The following is a 15,210-nucleotide window of genomic DNA, read 5'->3' as shown; positions in this document are numbered from 1 at the left end:
TATTGAGCTCATCTCTCATTGGTTAATGTTACTTCAAACAGCTTCAGTAAATAATATTATTTAACTCGTATATAAATTTATTTATTAATAAGACAGGTTTATCTAGAAACCTATTTGTAGTATGTAACGTCACATTAAATATTTTGATACAAATTGACGATATTGGTCTTGAATAATATCGATATTCGAAATATTGATACTGTATCGTCATTACTGAATACCGGTTTGGACGATGCGTGCATTTTAAAAAAGTCCATAGTATGTATGTATGTAAATGTAATATCAGTTCGATAGTTCGACGGCCATGGCGGAGTGGTTGCAGTCAAAAGTTGTTCGTCTTAGCGAATTAAATTCTGTCGAAGAAAAGAAGGAAATCCTAACGGAGATCAAAATCAGATTGGGAGGTTTAAGCAACAGAGAATCCGAACAGGTCTTTCAGAATTTCGACTATGGACAATTGTTTACTCAGTTAACCTCGAACGACAGGTACAATGACGCCGCTAAATTTTTTTGCAATCCACATTAATATATTAATTTACCGAACGAGTCCGTTAAACGATCGATTTTATTTACTCTTTTTAATTTCAGGGAATTCGTGAATGAAGTATGCGATATCTTGAAGACACTGTTTACTTTGTCCGAACCCGGAGCCGTACATGAAAAATATGCAACTCATATGCCTCGATTGATAACTCATCCCGAGGATGTAGTTAGATCACTCATATTACATGAAATTTTGTCTGTCGCGTCCAATCCTCAGTTGGTGTCTCTGTTACTTGCAGATACCACTTTATTATTAGCTATTATAAACAGTTTTGCAGATGAAAATTTATCAGTAGCTAAATGCTCAATGCGTATAATGAAAGAAATTGGCAAAAGCGCGAATGAACTGCAAATGAAACACACCTTTGAATTATTGAAGAGTTGTACTAGATTACTAGTGAAAAATGACATTATTAGCTTCCGCATTTATGAAGTTGTTGTGGACATAGCAAAATCTTCGAAACATGGATTAGAAGTTGCTGCCCAATCTGGATTCTTGAACAGCTTATTCGATATCTTGGAAAATGAGGATATATTGCTTCAAGTAAACGCATTGGAAGTTCTGACACAATTGGCGTTAACGGAAGAAGGATTAAGCTACCTGGAGCAGCAGGATGTACTGAGGAAGCTTGTTCAGAAGATAGCTCAAGCGAACGAGAACCCATTGTCGAATCTACTGATTCCCGGTTTAATGAGGTTCTTTGGAAACGTCGCGCGTCATTGGCCAAATGAAATATTCTCGAAGTACCCGGTCGTAGTCTCGTCGTTGTTCGAGGTGATCGAGAGCGGGGATCAAGCCCTACTGGGTGTTGCATTGGATACACTGGGACACGTTTCTGTAAGCGCGGAAGGTAAATATGCATTGCAGGCCTTAGGCGATGCGATGCCATGCGCGCTGAAGAAGATTGCAGAAGTTATACAGACAATGCCCACGGCATTAAGAATCCGTGGATTGGAAAACTTAGCTCTTATACTGGACGTAAAGAAGTCAGAGCAGGACAATAGAATTCTATCGCTAACGAAGTCGTGGTTCGACTCTCTTTGCGACGAACCGTTGAGCGTAATTGTAGCAATATGTAGACAACCGTTCGCAGATATCAGACAAGCAGGCCTGGAAGTGTTGGCGGTTGTGGCTGCGCAAACATGGGGCCAGGAATATATATCCGTTTTTCCAGGTCTCATAGAGTTTTTACTGGACAGAAACATAGAGAGCTTCAAAGAGTGCAAGGAAGCCAAATACGAAGTCGTCAGACAACTGTCTCAGGCTGAGCCGAACATGTTCGATGGGGCCACCATGCAGAAGTTTGTAGAGTTTGTAAACCAAGGACCGCATCATGTTGAAATTAATGCCGAGGTGGAAACGGACGGTGGCCTATGAAACTCATTACATTTCATCTTGTTATTCTATTGGACTATCGTTTACGAAAGCCGTGCAACACTTCGGTGGGCTTTTTGCGAAAGGATATATATTCCCTTTGCCTGAAATTATTTCTTAATGATATAAGACAAAGGAAGTATATATTTATTTTATACACGTACTATAGAAACGAGAGGGTGTATTTTTGTGGAGAGGCGAGATCAAACGAACATACAAAGACAAATAATTTATTTTATATGTAACAATACATACGAAAAAGTTAAGACTAACATAGTTTTGCGACAATGCAAAAAAGTTCGGGTGACTCTCATTCTCTCTCTCATTCCCTCTCTTTCTCTCTCTCTCTCTTTCTCTCTCTTTTTCTCTTTTACACAGAGTTTGTAAACTCTTCCGTGTTTTTCTCGCATCTGTTCGCGAGATCTTTCTTTACATCAGTTACAATTAATTAAAATAAAGACGTGTATAAATAATTTTACCAGTGTGTGTGTTCTGTTTAATAGCTACCATATCACTGCCTTATTGTATGCGTTTCCGTTTCTTCGGAGAAAGTATCTTCAACATGCTCACTATAGGAGCTTCGAATGATAACGATATAATAAAAGACAGTACATAAGACAGCACCATTTGTCCAAGAAACGTGATCGCCTGAAACATAAGTCCATTTTATGATTTTTCCTTTCGACAACGAGCGAGTACTATTGTTAATACTATTTTATTTTTTTCCCCCTCAAGCATACCATAGTATAGTTCCCTAAGTGAAACGGTGAGTCCAAATTTAAAGCTGTTAACCGGATCACCAGCGGATGTATCAAGTAGGCGCAGTATGTTATTCTGCTGACTGGATACAGGATTGGTGCCGACAGGATACTGTTAACATACCCTGTAAACATCGGATCCGTTACTTTCCGCGATTTTAAACAACGTTGACGCCTCGGAACCAGAAGCGCATCCGGTCGCATTTCTACTTTAAACAAGCTATCAGTTTTATAAGAAAAATCGAAAAATTTCGGGACTCGAGGAGTAAGTAATTTGAACTGAAATTGTACGCTAATCGAAGAGTAATAAATTAGTCTTCGGTATCTATAATTTCAGAGGAGCTTGTACGACCTGTAGGTTCTTAACTTTAGTTGGTTTTTCCAATGATAGTTATCGTAGCGACTTAGGGCGTACCTCCGTAACCTGTGCTACACGCAATCACGATCCACGATAAGCCGAGCGCCCAAACGCTGTGGCTCAATGAGGAATAAGCGGCAGCCATCAAAGGGCTGAGATCTGCTTCGTACAATCCGTAGAGCAAGCTGAGAAGACAGGCAGAAGAAAGGAGCCAGCCCACGCAGACGGTCGTCTGTAAAATAATTTGTGATTCGAATCAGCGATGGTTCGGGTTTCGCAAGAATCTCGATCGTTTACCTTGGTCATCTTTATCTTGCAATCAGTCTTGAACAGGAAATAGCCCATCGCCATGCCTATTAGATAAGGCCCCAGCCGGGTCCATGGTTTGTCATAGATCTTGTCAAAGAGCGCTAGAGGATCGTCGGAGCTCGGCATATGATTATTGACCAGAGCGATGTAACCCGTGGTCAGCCAAGAGCTGAGCAGCAGAGTAGTGAGCGCGAACGTTGCTATTTTGAAATGGTTCGTCGCTAAGACCAGTATCACTGCTCCGACGATATAAAATTGGGTATCGTCTGCAACGTACCAGCTCCAGATCATGCACTGGAAAGAAGTCTGGTGTTAGAGAGTGTTCTCTAGATTGGAGTAACTGCCGGATTGTTTCGAAAGAATTACGCTGTGTCGGAGGTAGAGAAAAAAAAAGTAACCGGTCAAGGTGACCTTGTCGACGATCTTGGTCGGTCACAATCGAGTTTTATCTCCGGCGCGGATGAGGCAACTGGAGAGATGCGCGCGAAAGGAAGAGAAAGAGTGTGCGTGTATAAGAGAGAAGGGGAGAGAGAGAGAAGGACGCGCTTTTCGATACTGTCGGAGCGCGCGCCGATCTTCGAGAACGACGTGATAGGACTCACCATTTGGTCGACCGGGAACAAGGTATTGATATAAAGTAAGTTTCTCCACCAATAATTCGGACAGTTATAATGATCTGCGGTCGGCGGCTCGAACACCGAGTTCGAATGGAACCATTTCATCGCGATCTGTACGACGACCAGCACGTACATGTACGGGGCGGTCAGCCTAAAGAATCGGTACATCAGCAGCCCGATAAATTTCAGACTGCCGGACACGAAGCCCCGTGTACCCTGCGTGAGCGACTTCAGATCGCCCTTAGCGTTCGTACGGAAGAACAGGAAGCTGACCAACAGCCCTCCCATGAAGAAGAACGTGTCGACGCTGAACGCGCCGTTCGTGATTGTCTGGAAGAAGAACTTCCTCTCGACAACCTTCCGGTACTCCATGTTGTCGGCGTATTTGAACGCGGTGATGCACGTGTGCCCAAGGATAACCCACGCCATCGAGATCACACGAAGGCCGTGGATGGTGCTGATCGTATCCCCGCCTACTTTGCCGTCGCAGATGATCTTCACGTTCGCAGGAACCGAGAAAGACAGCAGCAGCTCCTCGATCACGCCTGCGGAACAAATTCGTGCCAGGACCGTCCCTAATTATCAGGTGTTTGCCGTTCATTTCGAGTTGTTCGTTTCAAAGAAATACGCTACTCACTGAATTTGTACACCTCTGGTGTACTCGACCGTAGGCTACCTTCGTGATCGTTGTTATTATTCACTGGTAATGATTGAGGAGCACCAATGATAACTTCAGCCGCTGGAACAGGAAGGTAGACCTTACCTTGAAAAGCTACGGAATAACATAATAAAAGTGTGTCACTGTCTCTGCTACTGTCCCAGTCTTGTGATAGTCTGTAAGTGTTAGTGTATTATCCTTCGCTCGCAAGTACGAAGCTGGCCTATCGCTATACTGCACTCGAGTATCATGTAGATGGGAAAGAGCGGGTGTAATAGAGAGAGAGGGAGAGATAGGGAGAGAGAGAGAGAGAGAGGGAAGAGTGAACGCGTGCCTTACCACTTAACGGCTTTTGATTTCTGCCAGCCAGTTGGTCGAGCTTCGCGTGCCTCTCCAAGTCGTAGATCACGTTCCTCCGAGCGTATTTTCGCGTCACGTACAAATCGTATCCGGAACCGATCGCCATTAGTACGAAAACCCCCATGCTTATGCCACTGAAAAGATTCTCAGTATCAAGACCCGCTACGAAATCATTTCGCCGAAGAGTCGTTCATTTTTCAGCTGTGACTCGGCGTTTATATCTGACTATAGATTAAAAGAGACGATCGACTGGCTTCTGCTACCGGTCCTACGCGGCAATCCAATCGCGAATAAATTAAACAGATTCGAATCGAACGTACAACAGCGCCCAGAACATGGGATCCTCGTACATGTTGTACATGTCGTGTTGATCCCGGACCTTCTCGATCATAGAGTTGTTCGCCGCGAGTTCGCTCGCAGCCAGCCTCGCTATCACAGAGACGTCGGTGGCATTGCACGAGAAAGGCAGACACACTCCCAGGTAGATCGTCCTGGTCTGTAAAATAGATAATGTTCCGATTTACTCCTCAGGTTTCCGAGTCTATAGATGTTCGTGTGCTTTTAGGTCGAGGGTTCCCGTTGATTTACCACTGGTGACACGGTGGCGTTTATCGTGATCGTCATCATATAGAAGCCAAGCTTGTAAGGCGGTTTGACGACCGTCGACTCGGTCCAGAGGTCGTTCCCGCTGAGCCCCGTGTTCCGCTTGTGTGGTTCTGCGTTGTACTCGGCCGCCTCCTCCATCGCGGTGTTCGCGGCTTCCTTCATCTTCTTCGCGTAATTCTCGTTGATGTAGATGCATTCAGTGGAGGAGCCGACGTAGTAAGAGTTGCCCCAGAAGAAGCTGTTGGTGTAGCGGCCCGAGGCATCGTCCGCTGCGAGAGAAACAACGTTTCAATGGAATACACTCGACCGATCGAACATAGCGCGCCAGTAGAAGATACTATTTTTAGTCAGACCAGCGAACGATCCGTCCGATTTCCCGATTCACGTGCACCTGTTTGTTTGAGTTAGGGTCTCGTGAGAAGACCCACGTGTTTCGGGAAACCGGACGTAAAGTTGCGAAGAGAGACAACTGCGCGTGCTTAGGATCGTGGATAAGAAATCTCCGGCTACATACGCGACTGCTAAAATGAATATGTCGGCATGGCTCGATCCGCGAGTATGCGTGCGCGCGTGTATGTACATTGCTGCCGCGTTTTATGGCGTTGAACGACTAGTCGTAACCGATGACCCACTTCGTCCGTCAAGACACTTTCCCTTCGACAGACCAGTGACCATTTCCGGATCTCCATTCCGTCGAAATTCCGTCGAAAGCGAACCAGCTTGTTACGCGCCTCCCACTATCGGGAACAAAATCACGGAATTCGTGTTGCCCGGCAATCGGGATCTCGTTTCGACCGGGAACGAAACCTGGTGGGCGTTCGTCGCCGATACAAAGTCGAACAATTTTCCAGGGAAGGATCGCGCATAATTTCGCGCCGGTTAATACATAATTTTCATTACCAACGGGGATTACGACACCCGTCGAGAGAGCTGTGTATCCACCGATTCTCCGACGGGACTTTCTATTCGAGAAGAAAGTCATATTATCTAATCATGGTCGTGGTATGCCGAGCCCGGACGGGCCGTGCCGGTCCGCCTCGATCGGATTTCCACAGACGAGACCGCTCGAGTACGTGTTGCGCTCTAATCATGGGGCCCCCGCGTTGCGTTAACGATAAATTGCGGTTACAGGATGGAATTGCAAACGTCATCGTTTCACGCAGAACGGACTCCGCCGAGGTTTCCATCGAGACGTTTCGTAATCGGCTTCCGGCGACGCGTCACCGCGCCGGGCCGGAGCAATGTCACCGGTGAAATCTCTCCTCCTCTCGCCGGAGAGGATCGATGTCCGTTGTCGGTCACGATCCTCGTCCGACAATATCCGCGGGTTCAAAGGTCCGGCGGATTCATTCTACGCGAACGAGCGACGTTCGGCGGCGAAACCCTCGTCCGCCGGTTCTACTCGATGCCGCGAAACCCCGACATATGATTCGAAAACCGTGCCAGCTGGAAGCCAAGAATGGGGAGAAACTAATTGCCAATTCCGTCCGCACGAAATTGACGCTCGCACGCTTGGCGCGTGTCTTAAATAGAATCACAATGGGTCCCACGCGTTCACGGTTGTTCGTGTACACCGCTGTTCAAAGTCAAGTTCGGTTCGTCGCACGTGACTCGTGTCGCGCCGTGTCGCTTGCTCCTCGATAGGAGAACGCACCGCGCCGTGATCTAATTTCGCGGCTACCGCGGGTAGTCGGGCGCCGAGAAGGTTGAGTAACGAGGATAATTTCCTCCGCAGGGTTTACGCGTTCAGCCTTCGAATCCGCGTTTAACGTCAAGGCTCCCGCGGCACCGCCGCCGTTCAAGGGAAGCAGGGTGTTTCCGGGAGTTCGACGTTTATTTTGTGGATGTCAGCGAAACACGAATTCGATTTGCGCGACCGGTTTTCGCAGAGGTCTGCCGACTAGAGCACTGCGCTCTCTCATGGTCGAGGTTCCCTTAGCGAAGTTCAAGGGCTATCGCAATCGGTGTTGATCGAAAAGAAACGCTCGGCGCTCCGGTACGCTGGCTGCCCGACATTGTAGCCGGTCGGCGAAAAGTATAGGCTGCTCTTAGCTCCTGCAACTAAAGGAGAACATAATTTGTTCGTGACGCAAAACCGCTCGACCACCTTGAAAATCGTGCTGCAGGACCGTTCTAGCTGCGAAACATCGACGGGAACCGCTCCGCGAAGTAGGTTAATTTCGCGTTTATGATCGATCGCTTTTCTCGGACGTATCGCCGTTCATAGATCACGGCGAAATGATGTATCGTCTACCTTCGAGCGATCGGTACGTGCCGAGCGCCGCGTTCCGGATGGTCGCAGGGAAAGTAATTTGGAAAGAGAAAGGCTCTTCTTTTGCATAGATGATCGCGTTGCAACATTGATTGGCCAGAGAAGACGAGCTAACTCGACAACCATATTTCACTTTCGACAAAGCCTACGAAACAAGAACGCAATCACTTCTTCGAAATTGATACACGACCCTTCGACCAAAATCAGAAAATAGTTTCTGAAAGAAATCGCCGTACAAGGGCTTTGAGTAATCACTAAAAATTTTTGTTACAAAATCATTTTCATATTACCATGTTTCTATTTAAAATGACTTGGATCTCTCTGTTTCTAGCGGGACACTCGGACTCAATTCTTGGTGAGCATAGCGTTCTCAGGCGTGAACATACATCGTGTCCCAATGTCTGGTCCGGCGAGTGTTTGCACCGTTTTACCTCGCAGCCGGGTTTATTGCCGCAGAGGCACTGCAATTTCAAGATAGGTGTGCCCATGCGTGATTCCTCGATCGGCTCGTCATGTACGTTCGACGTATTAATAGAGCCTGGTGTCACGAGCCACCGTGAAACCGTGATGCGAGGATGCTTTTATGCCGATTAAGTTGCATAAGCGGAGTCGCGCGAGCGTTACGCGCGATTTAGGTAAGGAAAGAAAGAAAAATGGAAAAATTGTAACGGCGAACGAAACGCGAGCCTTGTGCGCGGGGGTCCGGGGATAGCCCGACGCATTGTCCTGTCACGGCACGATTTCACGACAGTTGCGGCAATACCCGTTTGCGCGTCGTTTCAATAGTCGTCCCATAATCGGCGATCGATCAGCGAGAACGTCGGGCAGGGTTGCGTTTCCCCGCGGTTTCTTAACTGATATCGGCCGATTTGCCAAGCCGAATTAATTGCGGTCCTTGGTCCGCGCGCCACGCCGGATGAATCGTAAGAAACCGCCGCGGAACCCGCTCCGCGAACCAAACAAACGTTGAGCAACCGAGCTCGTCGATAAATCATTGGAAATGGACGTCGTTAGTTGAACCACTTCGATTCGCGTGGGATACATTTGCTTGATAATAGATCAACTGTCACGAAAAGAGCTCTCCTGAGTGTGGAACAGATCATTTATATTGTGTCTCCGCGACACTGATACTAAAATTACTTATGTTGCTCCACGATTTCCTGGTGTCGCAATTATTACACGTGCTATATGTATTCACATTTCGGGTGTTGCATAAGTCGAGCGTACGACGGTGCAAATGCGCGACGTGCTTTCTCCGCGAGGTTTCCAGGCGAGACCGTAACTCCCGCGGAGAACGATTAAGAAAAGGGTTTTCAGTTTGTGCTAATCCACGTGAACCTTTTTCAGGAGTTTCGGCGAGATGCGCAGCCGTCGTAGACACGCGTTCCACCCGGCCGTTCAAGTTTATGCCGACGGAAACCTGTTCACGCGGGTGAAACACGTAGAAAGTACATCACAGGAGTATCTGGCTTATATAATACTACACCGGCGACCCGTTACATTAATCCGACGAGAAAACCGATCGAATTCGACCGCCTCGCCGTCTACCGCGTGCTCCTCGATTTGTACAGAGGGTGTTCTAACACCCATTGCGCAACTCCTGGGGGTTCGAATTCCTCGAGCGAGCGCGCGTAAACAAGCCCGGCTGTTTCACGAAACGGGTTTCGGTTTTCGAAATAATCGATCGAGAGAAACGCCGCGGGATACCATCCAAGGGGAAATGATTCTTTCTTACTTTTACACACACACACACACACGCCGATTTCCTACTCGCAGCGTCCCTGAGACTCTTTATTCGTCTTTCAGATCAGCGACCGTCGGTGACCGTCGCAAAGACACCTGGCTGCGAAAATACACCGTTCAAGACAAAGGTTCGATTTTCTGGCGGCTCGATTACATGCCGGACATTTCTTAAAAGTGAAAGAAATATATCGTGATAATCTGTACTTTGTTTTAGGTGAGGAAGTGTACGGTGGAACGTGAAAGAGCGCGTAGAACGCGAGGAATTGGGAAGAAATGTTAGCCGGTGTGTGCGATTCGTGAGCGGCGTGCTTAGGCGCGGTGTAGGAAGCCTGTGAGAGTTATATCGGCGGCGTGTTATGTCACTGTTGTTAACAAGAAAAACAGATGCAAAAGGATCAGGATTATTCAAGAAAAGTTGGGTTACGTGAAAGTTGCGCTCGCAAGCCCGGCTTCCACGTAATCCTTTCTCCGCAACCGCGGTGGCGTCGGTGCCTCGTCGGGGTACCGGGACGTGGTCGGGGGACCCGGGTTTTTGTGCTCGGCGTGACGTAATTTCGATAATTGTGGAGGTTTCTCTGGTTCGCCGGTGCGGTTCCTCCGCACGCGTGACTCTTCCTTAAACTTTCTAACGTTGCCCTCGCACTCGCGATCACGCTTGCGATCGCGCGAGCCCGTTGCGCCGCGTTCGCTGCAGAATTGCAGATGATGACGGAAGCGGGCGCCGGCCACCTCGTGCACGATCATTACCCGGCCGATCTCGATGATTGGATTGCGGTCTCGAATGTTTTTCGATCCTTCGCGCGATTTCCTTTCACCGTGTTTCCGAGCGTCGTTATCAGCCGATTAATAGACGGCGTGGGCATTGTCGTTTTCAATTTGTTAAAACCATTAGAAGGGCCACGGTGAATCAGGAGCTCGCCGACTTCTGGTTTATCGCAATTAAGGCGAATGGTTGCCGATCATCGATTAGATTCGCTTCCAACGCCACCACCGTATCCATCGTGAGTTTATCGCGATCGTTTCCTCGTTCAATTAATTTCTTTGACGCGGACCTTTCACCGATCGAAGAACAGACTTCTCGCGTCAAGCTCGTAGACTTCGACGAGTTTCAAGCTAGAACCGGAAGCGCGGACGACTGATGTACGAGCGCACTCGCAGAGGGCCCGGATAGAAGAATGCTTCCCACAATGTCCGGACTCGGCGAGAGCAGCTTTTCAAATGTCATATAACGGTGTAATGCTCCCAGGCAACGGGCGGCACGCACCTTTCACCTTGCCCCCGCGCAATTGTACAAATTTGAACTCCGCCGCGATGATAATGGAAGCGGGCGGGTACGGACGTCGAAAGAGAAAGTCGTCGAATTTCGCCGCCGCGAAACGGCTTTTCCGCTCGGAAATTGGGGGGAAGCTTGTCGGGCGACGGCACTTGGAGGTTCCCCACCGGAAATAATAAACATTAGACGATAATGGAGTCTTCGTAAAATTCTGTGCCGGGAATGGAACGCGGGCCGGAACTTTCTACGATTATTTTCCCGTCGGACTGCCGCGCTGCTTAAAGTTAAAATAACGAGGTCCTCCTCTCTCCCTCGCATCCGAGAATGATAAACAGCCGTATGCCTATTATCCTCGCGTTATTGACAAATTGCTCTCTCTCTCGAATCGAGGGGTTTCGGAGCTTGTTCTGCCGAAGGTAGCCGATACCGTTGGCCGGTGCGTTTGTCCGGAAGATTTCATATTCGTAACGGGATATATGTTGAAAGTGTTCTGGCAGGAACCAGTTTCCTCATCTTTTAATGCTATTTACCAACTTGACTATTCAATCATTGTACACGGTTCCATCGGTCGACCGTATAGAATTGGTACAAGATAGAAGTCATCACGGTTTTTCGCCTACGTTCGTCGCTCAAAGAATTCTAGATTCGAGATCGTGTTATGACTTTTTCGTGATTGGAAATAACAATATGTTTGACCAACCGTCAACCAAAAATAATTTTCATTATGGCATTAACTATGACATTAAATTACATCAGCAATAGATTATTTCCGGCACTTGAGGTATTAAAGCGATGTCGCGTCGTTTGTCAGCATATTTTTAGCAAAATTTATTGTACGATGTTCAAAGCGTGGGTTTAGTTTTTCCAGGTTTAATGTTATTGTCTATAGTCGAACAGCAGTCGTAGTCTGCAACTGAATAGTCCAGCCCAATAACCATATACATATGTAAGCGAAGCATTTGCATAATTGCAAATAAACGCTTGCTAAAACCGTCTAATTCCTGGCGTGTTTTTCCGTGAAAAATGCATGGAAAAAAAATGATCATCGAGCGAATACCGACGCTTCGAACGTGGAACGTCTACGCAATTTGCGCGCTTGCATAAACGATCATTTCCGACTCTTGTTACAAGAGACACTATCTTTGCCGGGGAAGGATATTTTCCACCTTTTATAACTATTGCGTCGCGAAGCCCGCCCCCTAGTTTCGCTATGGTCACTGGTCTCAATATCAGCGTTTCCTAACCGACCGCGAATTCACGTTCGCGATCGGTCGCGGTCGCTCGCCTTGGCCCCGGGACTTTTCGTTCGAATCGCGCGTTTAGCCTAATCAGAGGCCCGATCCAACGCCTTTGACCATTCCCCTAGTATGTACTTCCCCCGCAGAGATCGGAATGGTGCAATCGATCCGACAGGGTAAAACCAGTTGCGAACCGCCGGTTTACCACGAAAGCACGGAAAATCGAAGTTCAACGAGGGAAACGAGCCATGACCGTTGCTCCCTTTTCTTTGGGTTTGGGTGACGCGTTTCTTCGCGTCCGATCAACGAGTCGCCGATGTGCGTTTACCCAATCGATTAATCTGTTCGAGCAGCTTGTGAAATCAAACCGTGATAAAGATCAATTAGCAGTGTCGATGAATTATAAATACGAAAGTGTCGCAAAAGAGTGTAGCAACTATGTAATTGCAAATCTGTAATTGTCGCCGATATCGGCGAAGACGCGACCTGATTCCGTTGACAGTCTATCGCAACCGCGTAAAAACATGAGAAACTTGTGACAACTGGAAAAAGCGGTTGCCGATCCGGAAAGACTCGCGTCGAACTTGATCTGACTGCCTGGTCGGTTGCTCTTTTCCATGACGACAGAGTTTACGGGCTCTCGATCGTCCTCGTCCTCTTCGATCTAGCCTCGCGCGTTCCCTCTGGCCAAGGGACGACCCTGACCCACTTAACCCTTTCACCACCGGCCGAGCCATCGTGAAGAATGCCTGACCCTTCCCCGATACAGATCTTTTGTGACAAAGGAACCGAATGCGCAGCTCTCGGAGCGACAAAAATGCGTAGACTGTTCTTGGGCGTTATATCATTCGACGAAAGAAATGTTTTAGATTTGCAGCCTTAATTAATGTTAACATTCCATCTAAACGCTCCAGGTATCTCACCTCCCCACTGGACCAGTTTACAGACATGCTCCATTGAATCCAATAAACAGAGTGGGTAGTTTAATAAAATTTACGAAGGTTGACTTTTATCTACCTAGGTTCTATTTCAGCATGTATTTTTCTCCCCTTTATCTTATACTGGTTCTTCCACTAGAGTATTCGATAATGTTCGTTTCCTATATTTGCTTCTGTATATTTACGACCTCGCATGCAAGCTCGCGTCGGAAAGTATGCTAATGCTTTTTCAACCGGAACTTATTTGAAATGTTAGATCGACTAGGAGTTTTAGAAAATGAATATAAAATATATTTTTGTCATGTTTGTTGTTGCAGTGCACGGGGTTAATCAATGGCTCATCGGACGCTGATAATGGATCGAACGTTACGACGATGTCCGGTCGATCGTTGCGAAGACGATCAACCGGCAAACTTTCGAAAACGCCGGCTAGCTGCCGGCCCTGGAGAAAAACCGGCATTGACCGAGGGAGGAAACGCGTTGAAAGCGATTCGGTGTCGGGACTAGTTGCCGCGGCCGTCCATTGTGTCGCGAAAAGTGAAATTTCGCGATGAAAGTAGGCAAACCAGGAGGATTCGCCGGGACGATTCACCGGGTGGAAGACAGATGTTTCCCCCCTCCGACTCTCGATTTCCTCGCATTACGAAACTTCTCGCACCGATTCAACACGCGAATGCGAACCGCTCGATTTTTCATTTGCGAGACGGCTGAAAACCCGAAGATCTCGAAGCGTTTCCGATCAGAGATCGGAAGAACCGTGAGCCAGTACGGTAATCTGTCCGCGCCGTGTCCCGCGACCCCGCACACTTTCTATTTGTATAAGAGATTTTCGCCGACAGGCGCATCCTGTTGCTTCCCACTAACCGACGAGACCGCGAGATACAAAAGTCGCCAACTCGCTCCGATACTAAAAGCTCTGTACTGAAATTGAATTTACCTTTCAGGGCCCATCCCTCGTGCCTCTGCAGTCCCTGGATATACCTGGTGAGATCTTTGGCGCACTGCTCCTGCACGGGATACCGTCCCTCGGTCCAATTGCTGGCAAGATGTCGCACGTTGAAAATATCCAACGCCTCCGATATGGTGGTCCAGTCGGCGTCTCGGATGTCCGAGGAACTTCGGCCCAGTTGGTCGACGAACGAATCCTGCGCCGTATTCTGCGACGTATTCGTGGAGGATCTCACCGCAGAGATCGAAGCGAACGCGAACAGAACCGGGATCCACGAGCGCTTCATTGTTCTAGGATACGTTTCCACTAATTATAATACAACACCGTCCTAATTAGATAGTTTGAACCTCGATCGATCCTCAACCGATCATGATCGTTGACTCGGGGTAGTTTCGAGGTAGCTCCGCGACGATATCACAGCCAAGTAAAGTACGGGATTTGTCTTCTTAAAATTTGTATTCGGGATACGAGTTCGAGCTTCGCGTTCACTGTCGTAGATCACGTACAGCTTTGCGATCGCATTCTCGATGTGTTCCAAGGTGTTCCGTCGCGAACCACTTCCGTTCTCATCATGAACGACACCGGTGAGTCCGCTGCGCACGACTGTTCCTCTCGTGGCCCTTGTTCGGCCTTCCGAAACCAGTCGATTCGGCCGCTATCGGTCCCGTGTCCTCCCGTTCTCTCCGTACGCCGTGTGGTTCCTCCGCGTTCGGTGGCAAGAATCACCTAGAACGACGCGCGGCTGGCAATGGTAGAAAAATGACCTCGCCGGATGAATATCTTGGTAGTAATGAAAGTGGTGGAGGAGTGGTGGGGCGGGCGGCAAACCTCCCCGGTATCGAAAAGTGAACGCCAGTGGCGAGACACGTTGCTACGACACGACGCGACGAGACACGCGGCGAGCTTAACCGTGTTGTCAGCATAATGCCCGTGGGTCAGGCAAGATGAGATCCAGCCGCAAATCTGTCTTTTTATGAACAAATCCTTCGTGTTTGTTCGATTACCGAACGCGGCAAACGAATCGATCGTGTTTGCGGTTACCGTTACATCAAACGAAGATTAACGATTTTTAACCGCGTCTAAACAAACAGGCTCGGAATGAACGGATCGAAAAACGAAATAGAATAAGAATTACCGAATCAGACTCGTTTGTTTTTTTATCGTACGCGGTAAAAAAACTAGGAAGACGCGTTTGGCTCGTTAAAATTAGAAA

The 15,210-nt window shown here is 47.9% G+C and overlaps 2 protein-coding genes and 1 long non-coding RNA gene across 3 annotated transcripts; 2 read left to right on the top strand and 1 right to left on the bottom strand.

The window, feature by feature from the left end:
* Positions 1-258: 258 nt before the first annotated feature.
* On the top strand, positions 259-2,375 carry LOC144474232 (26S proteasome non-ATPase regulatory subunit 5). Its single transcript, XM_078188909.1, has 2 exons — positions 259-486; positions 589-2,375. Exons 1-2 carry the CDS (start codon positions 305-307, stop codon positions 1,919-1,921), a joined length of 1,515 nt encoding a protein of 504 aa, XP_078045035.1. The 5' UTR covers positions 259-304; the 3' UTR covers positions 1,922-2,375.
* On the bottom strand, positions 2,118-14,603 carry LOC144474238 (nose resistant to fluoxetine protein 6-like). Its single transcript, XM_078188917.1, has 10 exons — positions 13,986-14,603; positions 5,567-5,853; positions 5,299-5,474; positions 4,958-5,112; positions 4,598-4,732; positions 3,946-4,505; positions 3,332-3,637; positions 3,092-3,266; positions 2,659-2,801; positions 2,118-2,566 (listed from the first exon to the last, which is right to left on the bottom strand). The coding sequence occupies exons 1-10, from the start codon at positions 14,281-14,283 to the stop codon at positions 2,438-2,440; spliced, it is 2,364 nt and encodes a 787-aa protein (XP_078045043.1). The 5' UTR covers positions 14,284-14,603; the 3' UTR covers positions 2,118-2,437.
* LOC144474236 (uncharacterized) lies at positions 5,807-11,791 on the top strand. The gene is made up of 5 exons (XR_013494711.1): positions 5,807-8,103; positions 8,188-8,491; positions 9,204-9,304; positions 9,663-9,727; positions 9,814-11,791. It is a non-coding gene; the product is annotated as an uncharacterized LOC144474236 (long non-coding RNA).
* Positions 14,604-15,210: the final 607 nt, after the last annotated feature.

Source organism: Augochlora pura, chromosome 8, assembly GCF_028453695.1.
Source record: "Augochlora pura isolate Apur16 chromosome 8, APUR_v2.2.1, whole genome shotgun sequence".
NCBI classification, from domain to species: domain Eukaryota; kingdom Metazoa; phylum Arthropoda; class Insecta; order Hymenoptera; family Halictidae; genus Augochlora; species Augochlora pura.
The sequence above is the reverse complement of the archived record's forward strand: the minus strand, read 5'-3'. Positions and strand labels throughout refer to the sequence as shown.

Excerpts from the sequence above, each read along its gene's own strand:
- LOC144474232 (XM_078188909.1), top strand. The coding sequence starts at position 305 with ATGGCGGAGTGGTTGCAGTCAAAAGTTGTTCGTCTTAGCGAATTAAAT. Across the intron at positions 487-588 it reads CAGTTAACCTCGAACGACAG|GGAATTCGTGAATGAAGTAT; the intron begins GTACAATGACGC and ends TTTTAATTTCAG.
- LOC144474238 (XM_078188917.1), bottom strand. The coding sequence starts at position 14,283 with ATGAAGCGCTCGTGGATCCCGGTTCTGTTCGCGTTCGCTTCGATCTCT. Across the intron at positions 4,506-4,597 it reads ACCAGAGGTGTACAAATTCA|GCGTGATCGAGGAGCTGCTG; the intron begins GTGAGTAGCGTA and ends TTTGTTCCGCAG. Across the intron at positions 2,802-3,091 it reads GTGTAGCACAGGTTACGGAG|GGTATGTTAACAGTATCCTG; the intron begins GTACGCCCTAAG and ends CGATGTTTACAG.